The following is a 17,269-nucleotide window of genomic DNA, read 5'->3' on the forward strand; positions in this document are numbered from 1 at the left end:
CCCTGTGGAGACTGTTGAACTCCATAAGCATCGTTTACACAGGTTTCACCCTTGTCCTTTTCCTGGGGTTCTGACTGATACCAGGACAACAGCCTTCAAACTGGAAGTATACAAGTACTTTCTGCAGAGAGTACAGGTAGTTTTACATGAGTCACTTTCCAGATCCACTTAAAAATGGATCCTCCTAAGAATATACCTTTTCTGCCTACATTATCTTTACCCCATTTGATAAGACAAAGATAAGTCTCACATTGGAACAGAACCTTACTTTGGTGTATTGCATAGATATTGCGCTATTTATTTGGTTTACTGGTGAGTAAGTCACCTAACACACCAAATAAATTAAAAATGGTATATATTTGTCACAATCTATCTATGCAAAAGTGAATACCTCTTAACACTACGTAGAAGATTCATTTGCAAAGCTTTAAACGGATTGAAGCAAGTAATTGAGCTGTCACTGATAAAATATTTTTTAAAATTTTTGATGATTTATTGCTAAAGATTTTGACATATAAAGCAAAGGAGGCTATGGTGGGCTAACAATCAGCCCCCAAATGATATCTACAACTAAACCCTAGAATCAGGCAAGGTGTGGTACAAGGGGTTAATTAAGCACTGGGTATGAAGCAATCCACAGCCTCTGCAGCATGAGTTCGATACTGGGACGGCCAGGGAGCAACCCACATGGCACAGCAGACCTCTCCTGACTCGCCTGCTGCTCTCCTCAGCAGTGTATTTCAGTCAGTCTGCCTGTTCTGTTCCCCACTCTGTCTCTGGTGGATCCTGTCACCCCCCACACCTCTGGCCTGTATCCCAGCTCTTGTGTGCATGCATAAATAAATAAATAAATAGACAATAAATAAATAAATCTTTTTAAAAATAAATAAATCTCTAGAACCTATGTTGCTATTATACAACCATAAAAAACGAGGGAGGGGGATACTTAATAGATATGATTGAGTCAAGGATTTTGAAATGAAGAGATTACCCTGGATTTTCTAGGAGGGCCCTAAATGCTACTGTTCCTATAAGAGAAAAGAAGAGGGAGACTTGATACAGACAGAAGAGGAGAAGACAATGTGACCGCTGAGGTAGAGATGAGTGATGTAGCCACAAGATCAGGAATCCTGCTGACACCTTGATTTCAATTCAGTTACTGATTTCAGACTTCTGGCTTTCAGAACTGTGACAGAGTAAATTTCAGTGGCTTTAATCCACCAAATTGGTGGTTATTTGTTCTAGTAATCACAGAAAATGAAAACAGATTTCAAAGAAGTAAACGGCATTGCCATTACTCACATGCTTATTTATTAACGTAATTTTTAACATTAATTTATAAAAATAAGAAAGAGGGAGATGAAATTGTTACCAATTCCTGTCTTATTATAGCAGAAGAATGAAAATTCTTTATAACGTATTAAAAGAACAGGGGGAAAAAAAGCCCTTCAGTTCACAATTCAGAGATATATTTCCAATTAAAAAACTTTTAAAAGGGCCTCCCCGGTGGCGCATCAGGTTGAGTGCAGCACTGTGAAGCTGTCCGCAGCCTCTGCAGTGTAGCTTTGATTCCTGGCTGGCCGGGGAGAAACCCACATGGTACGGCAGACCTCTCCTATCTCGCCCACTGCTCCCCTCAGCAGTGTCTTCAGTCCGTCCGTCTGCCTGTTCTGCTCCCCACTCTGTCTCTGGTGAATTCTCTCACCCTCCCACACATCTGGCCTGTACCCCAGTTCTTGTATAATTAAATAAATCTTGGGCTTCCCTGGTGGTGCAAGGGGTTCAGACACAACCTTTCTGCAGCCACTGTAGCATGAGTTTGATCCCTGGCCAGGGAGCTACCCACATGGCACAGCAGACCTCTCCTGTCTCGCCCGCTGCTCCCCTCGGCAGTGTACTTCGGTCCTTCTGCCTGTTCTGCTCCCTGCTCTGTCTCTGGTGAATCCTCTCACCCCCCACAACTCTGGCCTATACCCCAGTTCTTGTATGCATAAATAAATAAATCTTTATAAAATAAATAAATTAAATAAAAGCTTTTAAAAGTTATTCTTTTTTTTATAGAAGCATGTTTTATTTATTTATTTGTTTGTTTGTTTGTTTATACATGCACTGGGTACAGTCAGTAGCGCGGGAGGGTGAGAGAATTCACCAGAGCCAGAGCGGGGAGCAGAGCAGGCAGAAGGACCGAAGTACACTGCTGAGGGGAGCAGCGGGTGGCAGGAGAGGTCTGCGCACCATGTGGGACCCTCCTCTGGTGGCCGTGGAGCAGCCGGGGATCGAACCGGTGCCGCAGAGGCTGCGGGCAGCTTCGCAACCCAACGCTCAACCGCTGCGCCAACGGGGAGGCCCTAAAAGTTATTCTTTATGCTTATAATTTAAAACTGCAAAGGATCATTTATCTCTTCAGGAAACATTTAGGGTGTACACTCCTATAAAGATAACCACCACCGTGGATACTTCTTATTGAAACTGGAGACACCCCACTCCAAACGCACACAGGGCTCCAGCGCTTGGTCACAGAAACTGTTTGCGGGAGTGCAAGTGGCAGTGAGTGTGTGCATTATACCTCTAGCCACCGGTGACCCCACTGGGGTTCAGGCTACAGGCAGAGCCAGCAGTGATAGAGGCCAGTGGTTTCTATACCATGCCACCCCCAGGTCAGGCAGTCCCTGTTTCAGGGATGCAGGGAAAAACACAGGGCTATACTGGGCCAGCTCAAATGCTGTGGCTCCCTCCAGCTGCAGGCAGTAGAGAGGCCCATGGATTTGGTGCCTGGATCACAGAATAAATCAATCAGGTACAAGCTATGCGCTGGGTGGTGCTTTGGTCCAATCAGCCATAGGATTGAAAATAGCCCAATCAGAATTGTAGCTGGGGGACTCCGAAGGAGGATATAAAGCAGGGCAGGTGCCAGGTTGGGAGGTGCTCTTTTCCTCAGAAAGACTCTGTTCCTGGATTCTGAAGAAGAAAGAAGGATGAGCAACCAACCTCCAAAGGAAGAAGAGAAGCCAAAAGCTTTGCAGAGTTTGGACCAGCAGCATCTGCCCTCTGGCCTACCTCTGACACCGCCTAAAAGTAGCACCAAAGAACCCAGGCCTGGTGTCTTAAAGAGCTGTTTGTTGTTGGCGTGGGCCAACTCACAGAACTATAACGTTGGTGGTTTTGACCTGCCACCTCCTGGTCACTGGTGGTCAGCAGCACTGCTGGCTACTGCTGCCCAACACTGCTGATGGGTGACAGGCACCCTGTGTCCAGGTCACTTTTGAGAGCTGTTAACATGGTGTGCCTGATCATCCAGCACCGGCTACCAGTACTGCTGCCTCCATTGCTGTCTGGTCCAGCCTCCTGTGCCGTCCATTCCAATCTTCAGACAGTTACAGTGGGCTGCTGCAGCATCATCTCAGCAGCCCCACCTCTGACCGTCTGTGAGTTGGATCCTGGCCTGCTGCTTGTTGGCTGCCACAAGCTCCAGGCACTCAATGGCGGGACAACACCATCTTGGATGAGCAGCCTTTTGTGTAGGACTTCTGAACACTGTGGACACTATCTGGGGTGAGACAGGCGGATACTTGTGGCCTTAGAAACTCTTTGTTTGCCTCATTTGTTAAAGAAACCCTATTATTGTTGTTCCTTGTGCCTGAGGGGTTTTGCAATTGTGTGCAGAACCCATAGTGACCTGTCCTCTACCAGGCACTGTCCTTTGAGGCTATAGCTCCCCTGTAGCATTGTTTCATTATGTCTGTACTACAACAGAGTCAAAAAGTATTTCAAATATCACCTTATTTTATTAACTTCTCAAAAATATTCATTGTGCTACTAAAGGTTATGAAAATCATCTTTCATAAATTTGGACTGTTTTAGTACCCAAATTTCTTTATGTTTTAGTGTTACACAAAAAAAGTTGGTAATTGTATAGTAGTTCTATCCTTATTTTTCCATTTTGTGCTACTTTGTCTTTCAACCACCAATACCAAAAATAAAAAAAGAAAGCAAAAGACTAGCCATAATTCCTTTCTCCCTGTTTTTCTACACCTGAAGAACATCTTTGCCGTATGATAGAAACTACAAGGGACAGAAAACAATGATATGACTATGATTCTTTATTCTTACCGAGACCTAAATGAGGCAGGTGCTCAAAAAGGGTCCAGCTGTGGTCATCAATGTAATGATTCTTCAGGATCAACAGCTGGCAAACATCTCGGGCAGTTATGTCACTGGGTACCTCTAAAGCCCTGCTGGTTTCATCTTCACTGTATACCTTAATTACCTGTGTAGGTAGAAATATGAAAATGAGGTAAAATATATTTTCAAAATACCATCTTAAGTCATCCCACTTACTGGTTGAACTGATTACCAATCCCTTAGACAGCTTTTTTTTTTAATTTTATATATTTTTACATCATTTTTAATTTTTGTATAATGTATGCATTTTTATCTTGGTTATAGTCCCCATAAAATTCCAACCACCCTTGTTTTGATCCTACTCCCTTCTCCCCCCTGTAGTATGTCTCTGGTTTATAGATGCCTGTTGATTTTGATTTTTACTTTATTATAATTAGGGTTTTTTTCCTGATACCTTATTTGGGTATTCTAAATTCCTGCTATAAGTGAGACCATCCAGTATTTTTTCTTTTTCTTTCTCGCTTATTTCACTGAGCATGATCCATTCTAGCTCCATCCATGTTGCTGCAAATGGCATGAGTTTATCTTTTTTGATCGCTGAATAATATTCCATTGTGTATATGTACTACATCTTCTTGATTCAGTCATCTATTTTTGGGTATTTGGGTTGTTTCCATAGCTTAACTATTATAAATAGTGCTGCAATAAATAGGGGTGCAGGTGCTTAGACAGTTTCTTACACAACTAATTTTCTTACATATTGAATGAATGTTATCGATCTGAGAGCTTATATGTGCCAAAGTCACCCTGTTCCACTTTTCACTCTCTTCTAAACCTCAGGCTATTCAGTGTCAATTCCCTAACTCTATGGTTTATTTAAAAGCTATGCATCTTTTATCAACATTTAAATTTTTCCATTCCATATTTAAGCTTGGTAAGTAATTCAAGTAACATGGGTGCTTTATTTCCATATACACACATGTAGTCAATGCAGTGAACAGAATCAAACTTGATGAAAATATTTCTCTATTTCAGGAATAGAAATTTTGGAAAAATCTGGGTAGATGGTCAACAAAACCTTTCTTTTCTCCCTTGCAATTAGTTGTGTCCATGGGTTGGAGTTTCAATCAATAGGATAAAAGCACATACAATGTTGCACTTCCAGGCCTAGCTCATAAACAAACTGACAAACTGCTCTCTATTCTATTGTGCCACTCTCCCCCTAGAGGAAAATGATGACAAGGACCTAGAAGAAAGTCATGGAACAGAACAAGCCTTTGTCCTTGAATGACTATATGGAAGGTACTCAGCTGGGAACACCCATGTGGAACTTTGACATGAGCAAGAAAAACCTTTTATTATGTTGGCTTACTGTGAATTTGTACTTATCTATTAACATAGCTAGTGTTACTAAATTATATAGAATTAAAGTTTTGATTATAACACTCCCCTCAACATACACCAAGTTGTGCTGTCCTAGAATTCCCACTATTAATCATAGTATGTTATATATTAAATCAATTTTAAAAAAGACAAATACCTGTGACAATAGTAGAGTAAGATATACACACAGTGGAAAATGGTAAGAAAATTCAATAAGAAATATTACCTATCACAAAAACAGACACTTCAACATTTTTAGCAATTCAAACAAATGCAAATTAAATGGTATATCCATTCTGCCTTATAAATTATTTTTGAAGTTATGCTTAATGATAGTAAAATGAAATGATAGGAGTTATATAAATTGGTAAAACTATTTCACATACCTTTGAAAGGTATTTTTCAAAACCATTAAATAGTCTGTATCTTTGACTCAGTAATTTCACTTACACAAAGTAACTCAATAAATCTGTTCTAAATGTGGAAAATGACCTTAGGCATAGATAAGCCCCTCAAAGTATTGTATTCAACAATTAGAGAATGTTAAAATACAGTACTTTCACAAATTGGATATTACATGGAGCTTAAAATGTTATTCAAGGAAACGACATAAGAACTTTTTAAAAATATGAAGGAAAATAAAATCAGGACACCAAAGATATGTTACAGTGGCACCAAAGTACATGCTACATGTACAAACTTATTTGTTGGACTGGCTAGGAGAAACCCACCCTTCTTCTGACAATATTCTGATAGTCTTTTCCAGCGCCACTCCCTCTGTCCCCATCAATCTTTGTGATTCTGGCAGCTCCACATTCAGCTCAAGGATTGTGTGCTGGAGCTGCTAGAACTGGTTTGCAAGAGCTCATTGTTAATCACTCAGGAACTTTGCAAACCAGTGATCTGTAAATCAGTCATATGAAAGTACATACACCAAAGAAAATGGAAAATGCTACAAATAAGATCTTTTAAATAATTTTTATGTTGAGCCAGTTTATCAGTGTGCCACTGCCTCAGTCGCAGATTAAAGATGTTACCCAGATTGATCAATCTGCACCCAGAGTCCCTCTGGGCAACAGTGATTATTTCAAAGACAAACACATGACCTAATTAGAACTAGTTAGAGCCAATCTGCTACCTGTTGTCACAATGATAGAGTGGGCCCTCTTTTTTGCTGGGAAGAGATAGGGTAATGAGAGGTTGTGGGGTAAATGGGGCCATGCCAAGAGATGAAAAAAGTCTTAAAAATATTATTTGCACCTCTGAACTTCTGAATGTTTATGGTTTTATCAGGTGTGTGCTATAAAACTAAGCTTCTAGTAGTAACACTTAACTACTTATCTCCCTTATTCTAGCCATGCCACCACCTTCAATTTATCCTCTCTACTGCTAGTAGCATCAACCGACCAATCCACTCAACAAGTAAAATTCTTCAATGGCTCCTCACTACCATAACTCAAACAGCTCATGGTATTTATTAAGACCCTCTCAAGGTGTAAATCCTTTGCTAAGTATTTTAATAGATGGTTGTCATAAAGATTGTTGGTGTCCTCAGAGAGCTTAAAGTTTAGAGGGGAAAGCAGTATTTAAAAAGCAATAATTACAAAGTAGAGCTAAAAAAATACATGTTACCAAGTCATTAAAATGGCTGTTAGGAGAAAGTCAAAATCATCCACCATTTAAGCAAAGATCTGAAGAGTGAATAGGCAGAGCTCTGTTTATTCACCATTTATTATCATATCCCAGGGTCAAGTCAAGGACAGTGCAAGACTTAATAAAGGCCAGTGGGATGAATAAACTTTGTACTCCTTGCAAAGTGTATTAAAATATTTTGTATATGTTAGTTAACACATATTTGTAAATTTTAATTAAAAATATTTTCTGTCACAAAGTACATGATTAATTAAATTTCAATTCTCAGGAAATTAAAATTCTTCTCAATAAGGAACAGATACATAATTTTTTAAATAAATAATCCTGGGTAAGAACTGACTTAATGCTATTAGCAGGGAGTTCTAAGTCTTGAAGTTATTGAGCTGGCTATAGAGTTACATGAAAAAGGTAACGGAAATACATGGTCAAAACAGATGCAATTGTCTGAACTTTCACTTTAGTTCATTTATTTTTTTAATACATGTGGCTCATTAAGATTCCAAGATCTCTTTGGCATCTCAGAGTTTCCCAAGATTGCACCTGGGAAGGTTATTCATTTAAGTACGTGCCTTCAGTATCTGTCTCTGTGCTTAAAAATTGGCAGGACATTCAGGGACGCCATCCACGATATATCCCAGCTGCTATGGTTAACCCTGACTGGATCAAACACTGGTGGATGCGCCAGCCAAAAAGCAGCAGATCAATCCCTGAGAGGACAAGAGGATCCAGCCTGGGGCTGCTCCTTCACGTGGAGCAATGGTGAGCAGAGGCTCGCTGTACGCGCATGCTAGGAAAGTGGGGGACTGGCAATGACCTGGTGGAAAGGTACTTTCTCATTACCCCCTGTCTTCTTACAGTAAATTCCCATCACTTAGGGGAATAGAAATATGCCTCTTATTTCTCATTCTCTTTTATATCATAAGAATTAAAGAAATGAAAACCAGAGATACTCTAAAGCCTAAGTCAAATGCAAGAAGAGGGCAAGAACAGAGCAAAAGGTATGGTAGGGAAATGAAAAAGATATCTGACCAATCAGGAAGTGGCAGTAATTTGTTCATATTATGTTGAAAGAAATAAGCTGCCAAGAATCAAGACATAAATTTAAAGGAGCAAGGACAATTTAAATTTCTGGAGTTGGTGCATGTAATCATTTTGAAAATAACACCTAGTGAGAGAAAAACAATACTTTTGTATGCGTTCCACTTAAAATTCTTATTTTTAAATTCCACTTAATGCTGACATTTGTCCATTCATCTAAAAGTGATAAAATTATTTTTTGAGTGATATTCCACAGTAAATCCCTGTCATCCCCATCACCTCTTAGATCTATTCAGAAATCATGAAAAATTCCTTCCACTACCATTAGGGTACCTCTGTTTGAAAGTCTCATATTTTTTTTTAGCTCTTCTGCCCATTTTTGACTGGATTATTTTCTTTGTTTTTGTTGAGTCTCATCAGCTCTTTGAAGAGGAAATGCAAATGGCCAACAGGCATATGAAAAAAATGTTCAACATCACTTATAATCAGGGAAATGCAAATCAAAACTACCATGAGATACCATCTTACACCAGTGAGAATGGCACATATTAAAAAAACTAGCAACAACAAATGTTGGCGAGGTTGTGGAGAAAAAGGAACTATCCTGCACTGTTGGTGGGAGTGCAAACCGGTCCAACCACTATGGAGAGCAGTGTGGAGATTTCTGGACCTACTAAACATAGAGCGTCCATATCATCCAGCAATTCCACTCCTAGGTATTTACCCAAAGGACACAGAAATATCAATTCCAAAGAGCACCTGAACGCCTATGTTTATAGCAGCACTATTTACAATAGCTAAGCTTTGGAAACAACCCAAATGCCCAAAAATAGATGACTGGATCAAGAAGATGTGGTACATATACACCATGGAATATTACTCAGCATTCAAAAAAAGATAAACACATGCAATTTGCAGCAACATGGATGGAGCTGGAAGGGATCATGCTCAGCGAAATAAGCCAGAAAGAAAAAGAAAAATACCTGATGGTCTCACTCATAGCAGGAATCTAGAAAACTTAAATAAGGGACCAGGAAAAGAAAAACTATAAGAAAGAAAATATCAAAATCAACAAACAACTATGAACCAGAGACACTCTATGGGGTTGGGGGGGGGCGGGGAAAGGAGGGCTTGAGGTCAAAATAAGGGGGTCATAATTGTATGGGGAATAAAAAAAAAAAAATTTAAATAATAAAAAAATAAAAATAAATAAATTTATCCAAATGACTAAAAAAATTAAAAAAAAAGTCTCATTTTATATTTATTCCTCATTAAGATAAAAGCAGAAATGGGAAAGACAATCTAAGCCTGAATTCTTTGGCAGACCTTTTAATACCTCTACCCAAATTGCTACACTGAATCTTCCCACATAAGGAAAAAGACATCAAGAAAATCTACAAAGTGATTTGGTTTAAAACTAAGTTAAAAACTGTGTTCACATAAAGACTAAGTAGCAGAGCAGTTCTTAATCATCAGAGTAAAATAGTGGTATTCTGCTTCCTCTACTTAGTGAGAGATAAAAAAGATTTGAAGATCATGTACTTACGCTGTTCAATAAAGGGATATACATTTCTGGTTCAGTGGTCCAAATTCCCATCATAATTTATTGAGTGAAAAATAACAGTATTCATATTATCAACACTATCATTTGAAATAATATGGCAGCAGGAAGAAACCCTGCTGACCCTAAAGTATAACAGGAGCTTTCTTTATTTTATCAATGGGCCCGTTCTTGAGTAGTAAGAGACACATACATTGACAAGGTCTACATATACTATCCCACCAGCAGAAAAAGCACCCAAGCACAGCCTACACCGTTTGCCCAGGCTGTAACTTTTCAAGTTACTATAACCCGGAAAATAAAACAACCCAGTCTTTGGGGTGGCTTACAGCTTTAAAAACTGCTCTGAGAGCAAATGGCAACTAGCAATGGAAATTTAATACAGAAACACAGTAGTCCCTGCAGGGGATAAGCTGGAATGTGGATGGAGCCAATCTGTTTTGGCTGACATCCTTATCAGAGCAGTTTTGTGCCTCAACAACCCTAGACTGCCCTCCATATAATGTTCTTCGAGGCAAGAGATTAAACAATCGGCATAACCCATTTTTACAGAAGTAGACACAACAAAGACCAACTATAAAGACAGCTGGAAAAGGTTAACTTTTCAGAAAAAATAGCATAAGGTCCCTAAGGGCACTGGACCCTTTGGTAAGTAATTAACAATTCACTAGTCTTCCCCACCTACCCTGAGAGCTAATCACTCAACAGGTTAAAAAAAAAAAAGAAAATGAATGTCATATAAATAAATGAGCAAGAATCCACAGCATGAAGTGAGAGAAATTCTTTTTTAAAAAAAGAAAGGGTGAAGGGGTGGGGGACATAGCTGGGGCATAGTTACCTTCTGTGGCAGTTTAAATACCAAGATCTTACTATGATGAAAAGCATGTAATTTTTGAACAGAAAAGTTAACTCATTAATTTATTTTTAATATCTAATAATTATATTTTTAACATATTATAGTGCCAGCAAGGCATAGGGCAGGGTCTCTATCAATTTGAGTAGAAAGGTAAAGGAGAGTCCTGAGCCCTCAGTGGCTTTTTCAGACTTTAATGCTCTTTCTACACCAATTGTTGTGGGGCAAGCCCGCAGGCTGGCAAGGCAGGGAGGCTGCGGGGCCAGGAGGCTGGCAGGGCTCCTAGCTCAGGGCAATCTTTACTCTCTGGGCTCTCTCACGTAGTCTTGTGGTCTCTTCCTCCCACAACCGTGCCTCGTCCTCTCGTGGCCCTTCTCCACTGCAGCTGTTTTCCAAGTTACACTACCCTTAGAGCCTCAGTCTCTTGGCTCTGGTGTGCCCACTTATTCATGCCCACACCATACTCCAGGTGTCCACAATTAGGCACCCCGAGCCCACACTCCCTAGAGCCTCCTGTATTAGCACAATCAAAGCCCCAGGTGATAACCATGGAAACCAGTGGCATAAAAGCCTGAGCATCTTCATTTACCCTAAGGATATATATGCATACACATAAAGTAGAAAAAAACAGGCCCATTGACATTTACTTTCAATAGGTTTCACAATAATGCTCAATGCTCTTTAAAAGATTATCATCCAAATACATAATGTTTCAAACTTTTTTCTCTATTACTTTTAACAGATAGACAATGTATCTAAATCATGCAAAATATTTTCATATGGAGGTCAGAATAGCCCTGGAATTTTACATTCTCCTAAATAAGGAATGCAATGTCCAAAGATAAGAGGAGACATTCTTAGATACTTTGAATTAAGCAATTCACTGTGTTCCCTTGAAAGGAATGGGAAATAATTATTATTACTTATTCCAAATCTCTAACACAATGTTGTATTTTAAAAAACAAAGATTGTTCCAAAAGACCCTAACTGCTCAAGAAAGGCTGTTGTTTCCTTATTGTTATTCTCTACTATTTTGCTATGTATCAAATATAGAAGATCAAAATAATACATAGTTTAGAGAAATCAGGTAGTGAGGACACTTAAAGATGCCCACTCAGAGGAATATTCAACAACATACATTCCTTGAGCATGAGCAATACGTGTTCATAGAGTTAGAAGATATTAACTCAAAACAATATCTGAATTACAGGAACTGACTGACACAGAAAGGTCCATTCCACATCGATGTGGCCCCCTTCAACTTTATTCTCTACAATCCTGTCCTTATGCTCTAAATCTCACCATACTTAACTTATTCTATATTTACTGACAGAGTCATGTTCCTTTCTGACACAGGGCCTTTGCATATACTGCTTCTTTTGGTTTTCCACCATCTACACCCACCCCTCGGACAAGCCATTATTTCTGTGGGGAAGCTTTCAATGACCCTCCCAGTGTAAGCCCAGACTCTCTGGTCCATGTATGCATGTGTCTGACTGTGTAATCACTATCCATCAACCTCCATTACTCAGAATGCTGCATGATAGCAGGGATGTCATACAACTTTCCTTCTGATATATTGCACAGTTAGCACAGTTCCTGGCACTCAGTGAACAATCAAGCAGTCAAGAAAGAAACCGTCATCCCTGTAGGAGGCAAAAATCAAAGATTTCAAACTTGTAGCTTTGAAATCTTACAGGATTTGAAAAATTCTTTGGGAAGAAAAAGACATATGGAAACAAAGAGAAAAAGGCAGGTTTTCATGAAATGTATGAAATAAACAAAGGTGGGTTAGGTGAATTGTGTGTTCCTCTTCAAGTATGGGATTCTGCAAGAATTTTAAAAAGAACAAAGGAGGAGGAGAGGGAGGTGAAGACCATCTGGATGTGATTAATATTATGAACAAAGATACTGAAGACTGAAGGAGCAAAAACTATCCACAAAACAGTAGACAGACCACTTTGCTGAGGTCAGAGGGACTAAGTAAGTTAAGCAGATCAGGTGAGGGTGAGGGAGTACAGGTGTCAGGAGGCTTATGGAAGGAGTTTCTTTGCTGAACACTGGTTTTTGTCAATGCCAACTAGTGAGGGGGCCACCATTATAGAAGATCATTTTTAAGATCAAGTAACATTTTTTAAAGGGTTGAAAATGTAAACTCAAGTTTTACAAAAACATGGTAATAAAGTGATAAGAGAATAAAGATAAATAACTGCCTGGTGACTTAGTCATTTAGTTTCAGCTACAACTAACTTAAAATCTACCCTACCAGGACTTAACAAAATTGGGACTCATTTTTTTTTCCCTCACATTTGAAACCAGAGACAGCTGGCTCAGGGTCTAGTGCTGTAGCTCCATCAAGTCACCTCTGACCCGCGCTCTTTCTGTTTTGTTATTACATTATCTTTAAGGTCACAAAATGAATCTTCCCCTTCCCTCCACCCACCACCACCTCTGTCAAAACCCTGAACTTGTATACCTTTGTATATTATTACATTTCAACAGGATATTATTGGGCATGCCTGGATAAAGAGATGAACGAATTCAGAGTTAAAGGACTGGCCTTACTGGAGATACACACAGTTCTCTGGGAGTTCTGAACATGAACTTTAAAATACAAGGATGAGTATTATGATGTATTAATTTGTTTCCCATCTAGCATCAGGTCAAAGAGGCCCATGGTGGACTCACTACTGGAAGTGCCCCAACCTTGGCATAGCAGGGGATTTAGTACAGCACACCTGGCAGCTTGGATCAGTGACAGTGCCGAATCGTGTCACATGATTAATTAAATAACACCCCCAAATGTCCAAGAAAGACTGAACATAGTATATTTCATAGGCAGAGGAAAAGCATTCTGCAGATAAGACATAGAAAGTCCCCCTAAAGCCCTCTGCTCTACTCTACCCTCTTTCTATGTTCTTTACCCCTTCTGCTCTCCTTGCCTCCTGCCAACAGCTCTACTGACTGCAAATTTTGGGGGTTTCCTTTCTTCTTAGAGAACAGAAGGCCCCTAACTCAAGTGGAGGTTCAATTTTACAAAGACAGAAATTGGAAGCCGCCTTAGTGTGCTCTGCTGTGTGGTGGCAAAAGAAACAGCTCCAGTTTCATTGCAAAGAAGGCAAACATTAAAACCTAAGTCTAAAAATATCCTAACCCATGCACGCGCATACACACACACACACACACACACATGCGCGCACACACATACATGTTATTTCAGAACCAAAATCCAATATGAAAAGTAAAGAGGGTCAAAGCACAAATTTCACACTAATGTTTCCAGTGATTTCATCAAAAGAGTGCTCTCTGAAGTCTCAGTGTTTTTAAAACTCATGTAATTCCTGTGAAGATGCCAGAGCTGACTAATTCCCCTTTGAAGTGAAAAAAATCTTCACAAGTGCTAATGCTTATTCATATTTAAAGCAGAAAACCACTGGTTTTGCTTATGTTGGACACAATGTTATTCCAGTATCTCATTTCAGCTTTTAAGCAATTATTTATTCCCAGAATAGCCATGAGACATGTCTAAGCAAAAAAGTTAAAAATTATTTCACACAGTGAGAAAGAAAGAAGTTGGGAAGAGGTAGAAGGAGAAGTATTTAGAGGAGAGAAAGGGAAAAGTGAGGAAAGAAACTCTTAAGAGCCAGAACACCAGACTTTATTGCAATTCTTAGGCTGCCTGGCATCAACTGAAGCATTTTTAGGAGCTACCTTAGTTCTGTTTTCTGAAAGCACATTTTCTCACATTTAACTTCTCTGAAACTTGGATGGTAATTTACCATCAATGGTACATCACAGTTTAATTGGAAGCACATAAAATAATGATGCTTCCTGTAATTTGAGGTGCCACAGAACCTATGAAATAGTCTATATTCAGTCTTTCCGGGACATTTGGGATATTATTTTATAAAGGTATAATAAAACACAAAATACCATGTTCTAAACCTTACACTCCCACACTATGACAACAGTAGGAACAACTGACATATCCGTTTTTGTAATTTTACTTTCCGTTCACCTTTCTAAATATTTATATTAGTGCAAAACAAGTAGAAAGCATATTCCTTATAAAAAAGAAATGAAACAAATACTGTTAAAATCATAAAATACTGAAGATTAGAAGGGCTCTTGGAGAACACCCACTGAAACCCTCCCAATTCACTAATGAAGCAGTGCATGTTGAAGAGTCTGACCTGCCCCTGATCTTGGGCCCTAGCAGAACCAGCCCTAGGTTCCCATCTCTGGGCTCTCAACTGACCCGGTTCTTTCTACTGAGCTCATCCTACTGTTTAATACATATCTTCAATAAAAGTACCATATCAGGGCCTCTCCTGGTGGCACAGTGGTTGAGGAGCACTGGGCTATGAAGCTGCTTGCAGCCTCTGCAGCACTGGTTTGATCTCAGGCCGCCAGCGAGGGTCCCACATGGCACACAGACCTCTCCTGCCATGCCCACTGCTCCCCTCAGCAGGGTATTTCATCAGTCTGCCTGTTCTGTTCTCTGCTCTGGCTCTGGTGAATTCTCTCACCCTTCCGCGCTTATGACAGTACCCAGTTCTTGTATAAATAAATAAATAAATAAATCTATAAAAAAAAAAGAATAATATAAAATAGAAAAAAAAGTACCATATCACTAAAACTCAGATCATAAAAATACATCTATGCCCAAAAACATCTAGATTTTGTAAGGAAAACGAAAGGGCTATTTTTCCTTTGTTTCTATGATGTTTTCTTTTCTCAACAAACTTGCCAGAAAAATTGCATACAGTAAAAGAACCACCAGAGGGAGTCTATTTCTCAGTACGTACAAATAGAGAAAGAAAATATGTTGAAAATTGTAACTGTAACACTGCTAACCTTATGGAGTTCCTGTTTAATATAACTACAAGCTTTAACAAAGTTTAAATCTATTTTTAACTGAATTTTTAAGATAAATCATATCTACATCTTAAACTTCAATAAGAAAGGAGGTGGTTGTAGGAATAGTGTGTGTGTGTGTGTGTGTGTGTGTGTGAGAGAGAGAGAGAGAGAGAGAGAGAGAGAGAGAGAGAGAGAGAGAGAGAGAGAGAGAGAGAGACCCACCCTGAACACCACCTGGCCACCTGACTAAAAATCTTTCCTGGGACTCAAGCTGGAGTTTCTCTCTCTTTCAACTAAGAATACAATTAACTAATTTTTCTTCACATCTTATACAACTACAAACTAATTTGACTTCTGAGACTATAAAATAATGTTCCTGATATTTTCACAAATACAACTGAATACAGATGTCCAATTAGGAGGTTATAATCACTTTCTAACAATACTATTTGTGCCAAAACAATTTTTGAATTCCTCTTTTGAAACTATTTTAAGTACAAGCATTTTTAATATCCTACAGGAGTAGAAAATCTTTATCCTTTCAGAGGTTTTAATATCTGAAATTACCAAGTCTTGCTCCTTTTTTTCTGCCAAAAAGAGATTCTTATTTTCTAGATTTGGCTTAGGGTGCTGGGACAAGGCCAGGAAAGCCAGCCCTAAGACCGCCCCCAAACAAGAGTCTGAGACTGTTAATCAGCCCAGCTGTTTTTAATCTGCCCTTGTTGCCAAATGCGGACCAGGCACCGTAGCTTACAAAATAGCAGGAGGCACAGCCCCTGTCCTTATGGAGAGTCAGTCCAGGTGCTCCTGGCACCGGTGGACACCAAGCCTACTCTATCACCATGTTCTAGACGACCGCCATATCAGCATTGAGTCTTATATTTCTCACAGTGTAAAATGGGCAAGATGCTGCAAACTAATAAAAACTCAGTTAATATTAGAGTTTAGCATATATATTTTGAAAGCAAACGTGGTATTTATGACTATGATCCACAAGATTCCTCCAGTTCCAAGGAGCTTTCAGGAACTAACGCATGGTTTATCAACGTGTCTTTGAGGTAAGACTGAGTGCACAACAAAAGAAAATAACTGAAAGTTCAAAGGGCAGATTAGTAGAAAGATGAGATGTGTGTGATGAGCAGAGGTGAGGTGAGAGGAGACAGTGCTGCAGCTGTGTTGTGAAGGTGGGTTCTGCGGAAGGGAGACCATGATTTTGGAAGGTGGCCTGTGCAAGTGGATCCAACCTAGTGCTCATCTTGCCTTCATCACTTATTTTCATGGGATTTGGGTAAGATGCTTCACTTCTTCAACCCTCACTTTGTCCACTAATCTGTAGAGTTCTTGGGAGGATTAAAGAGAAAGTGTGATGAGAACTGCACATTATACTGCATGTACTCTTGCCAGCATGTGTGGAAGGCAGTGGGTTTGCCAAACTGCCCACAGTAGCAGGTTGGAGCTGGGTAAAGATCATGAAAATACAGGGAAGACTAACTGAAGTGGATTCTGATTGCAGAGCTCTTCATGAGGTAAAATGAAGTGAATACAACAAAGAGACAAATATTGAGAAGGAAATGCCCATAACAGGTTAGTATTCAAAGAGCCTACTCTTTGTTTTTTTTTTTAAATTGTATTGATTCAACTGAAAATAATTACAGACTAACTCGGTACCTTCACTGTGCATGACATTTAAGTTAAGTGATGATCAAAAATGACACGGATCTGCCATCAGACAGCTAACATACCAGTAACACCACCCTTGTCTACTAAAACAAAGTTAACAGTAGGCACAATTTTACCTC

At 39.4% G+C, this 17,269-nt stretch overlaps 1 protein-coding gene across 2 annotated transcripts in view; it reads right to left on the bottom strand.

Annotated features, from left to right (window-relative positions):
- GRB14 (growth factor receptor bound protein 14) overlaps window positions 1–17,269 on the bottom strand; it is a gene marked incomplete at both ends in the record, with an annotated part of 105,804 nt that overhangs the window by 38,669 nt on the left and 49,866 nt on the right. For both annotated transcript variants that reach the window (XM_084236304.1, XM_084236305.1), the window contains one exon: window positions 4,111–4,267. In XM_084236304.1, the coding sequence (XP_084092430.1) occupies window positions 4,111–4,267 (157 nt within the window). The remainder of the gene's footprint in view (window positions 1–4,110; window positions 4,268–17,269) is intronic.

Source organism: Talpa europaea, assembly GCF_964194135.1.
Source record: "Talpa europaea genome assembly, chromosome: 1".
Classification (NCBI taxonomy): domain Eukaryota; kingdom Metazoa; phylum Chordata; class Mammalia; order Eulipotyphla; family Talpidae; genus Talpa; species Talpa europaea.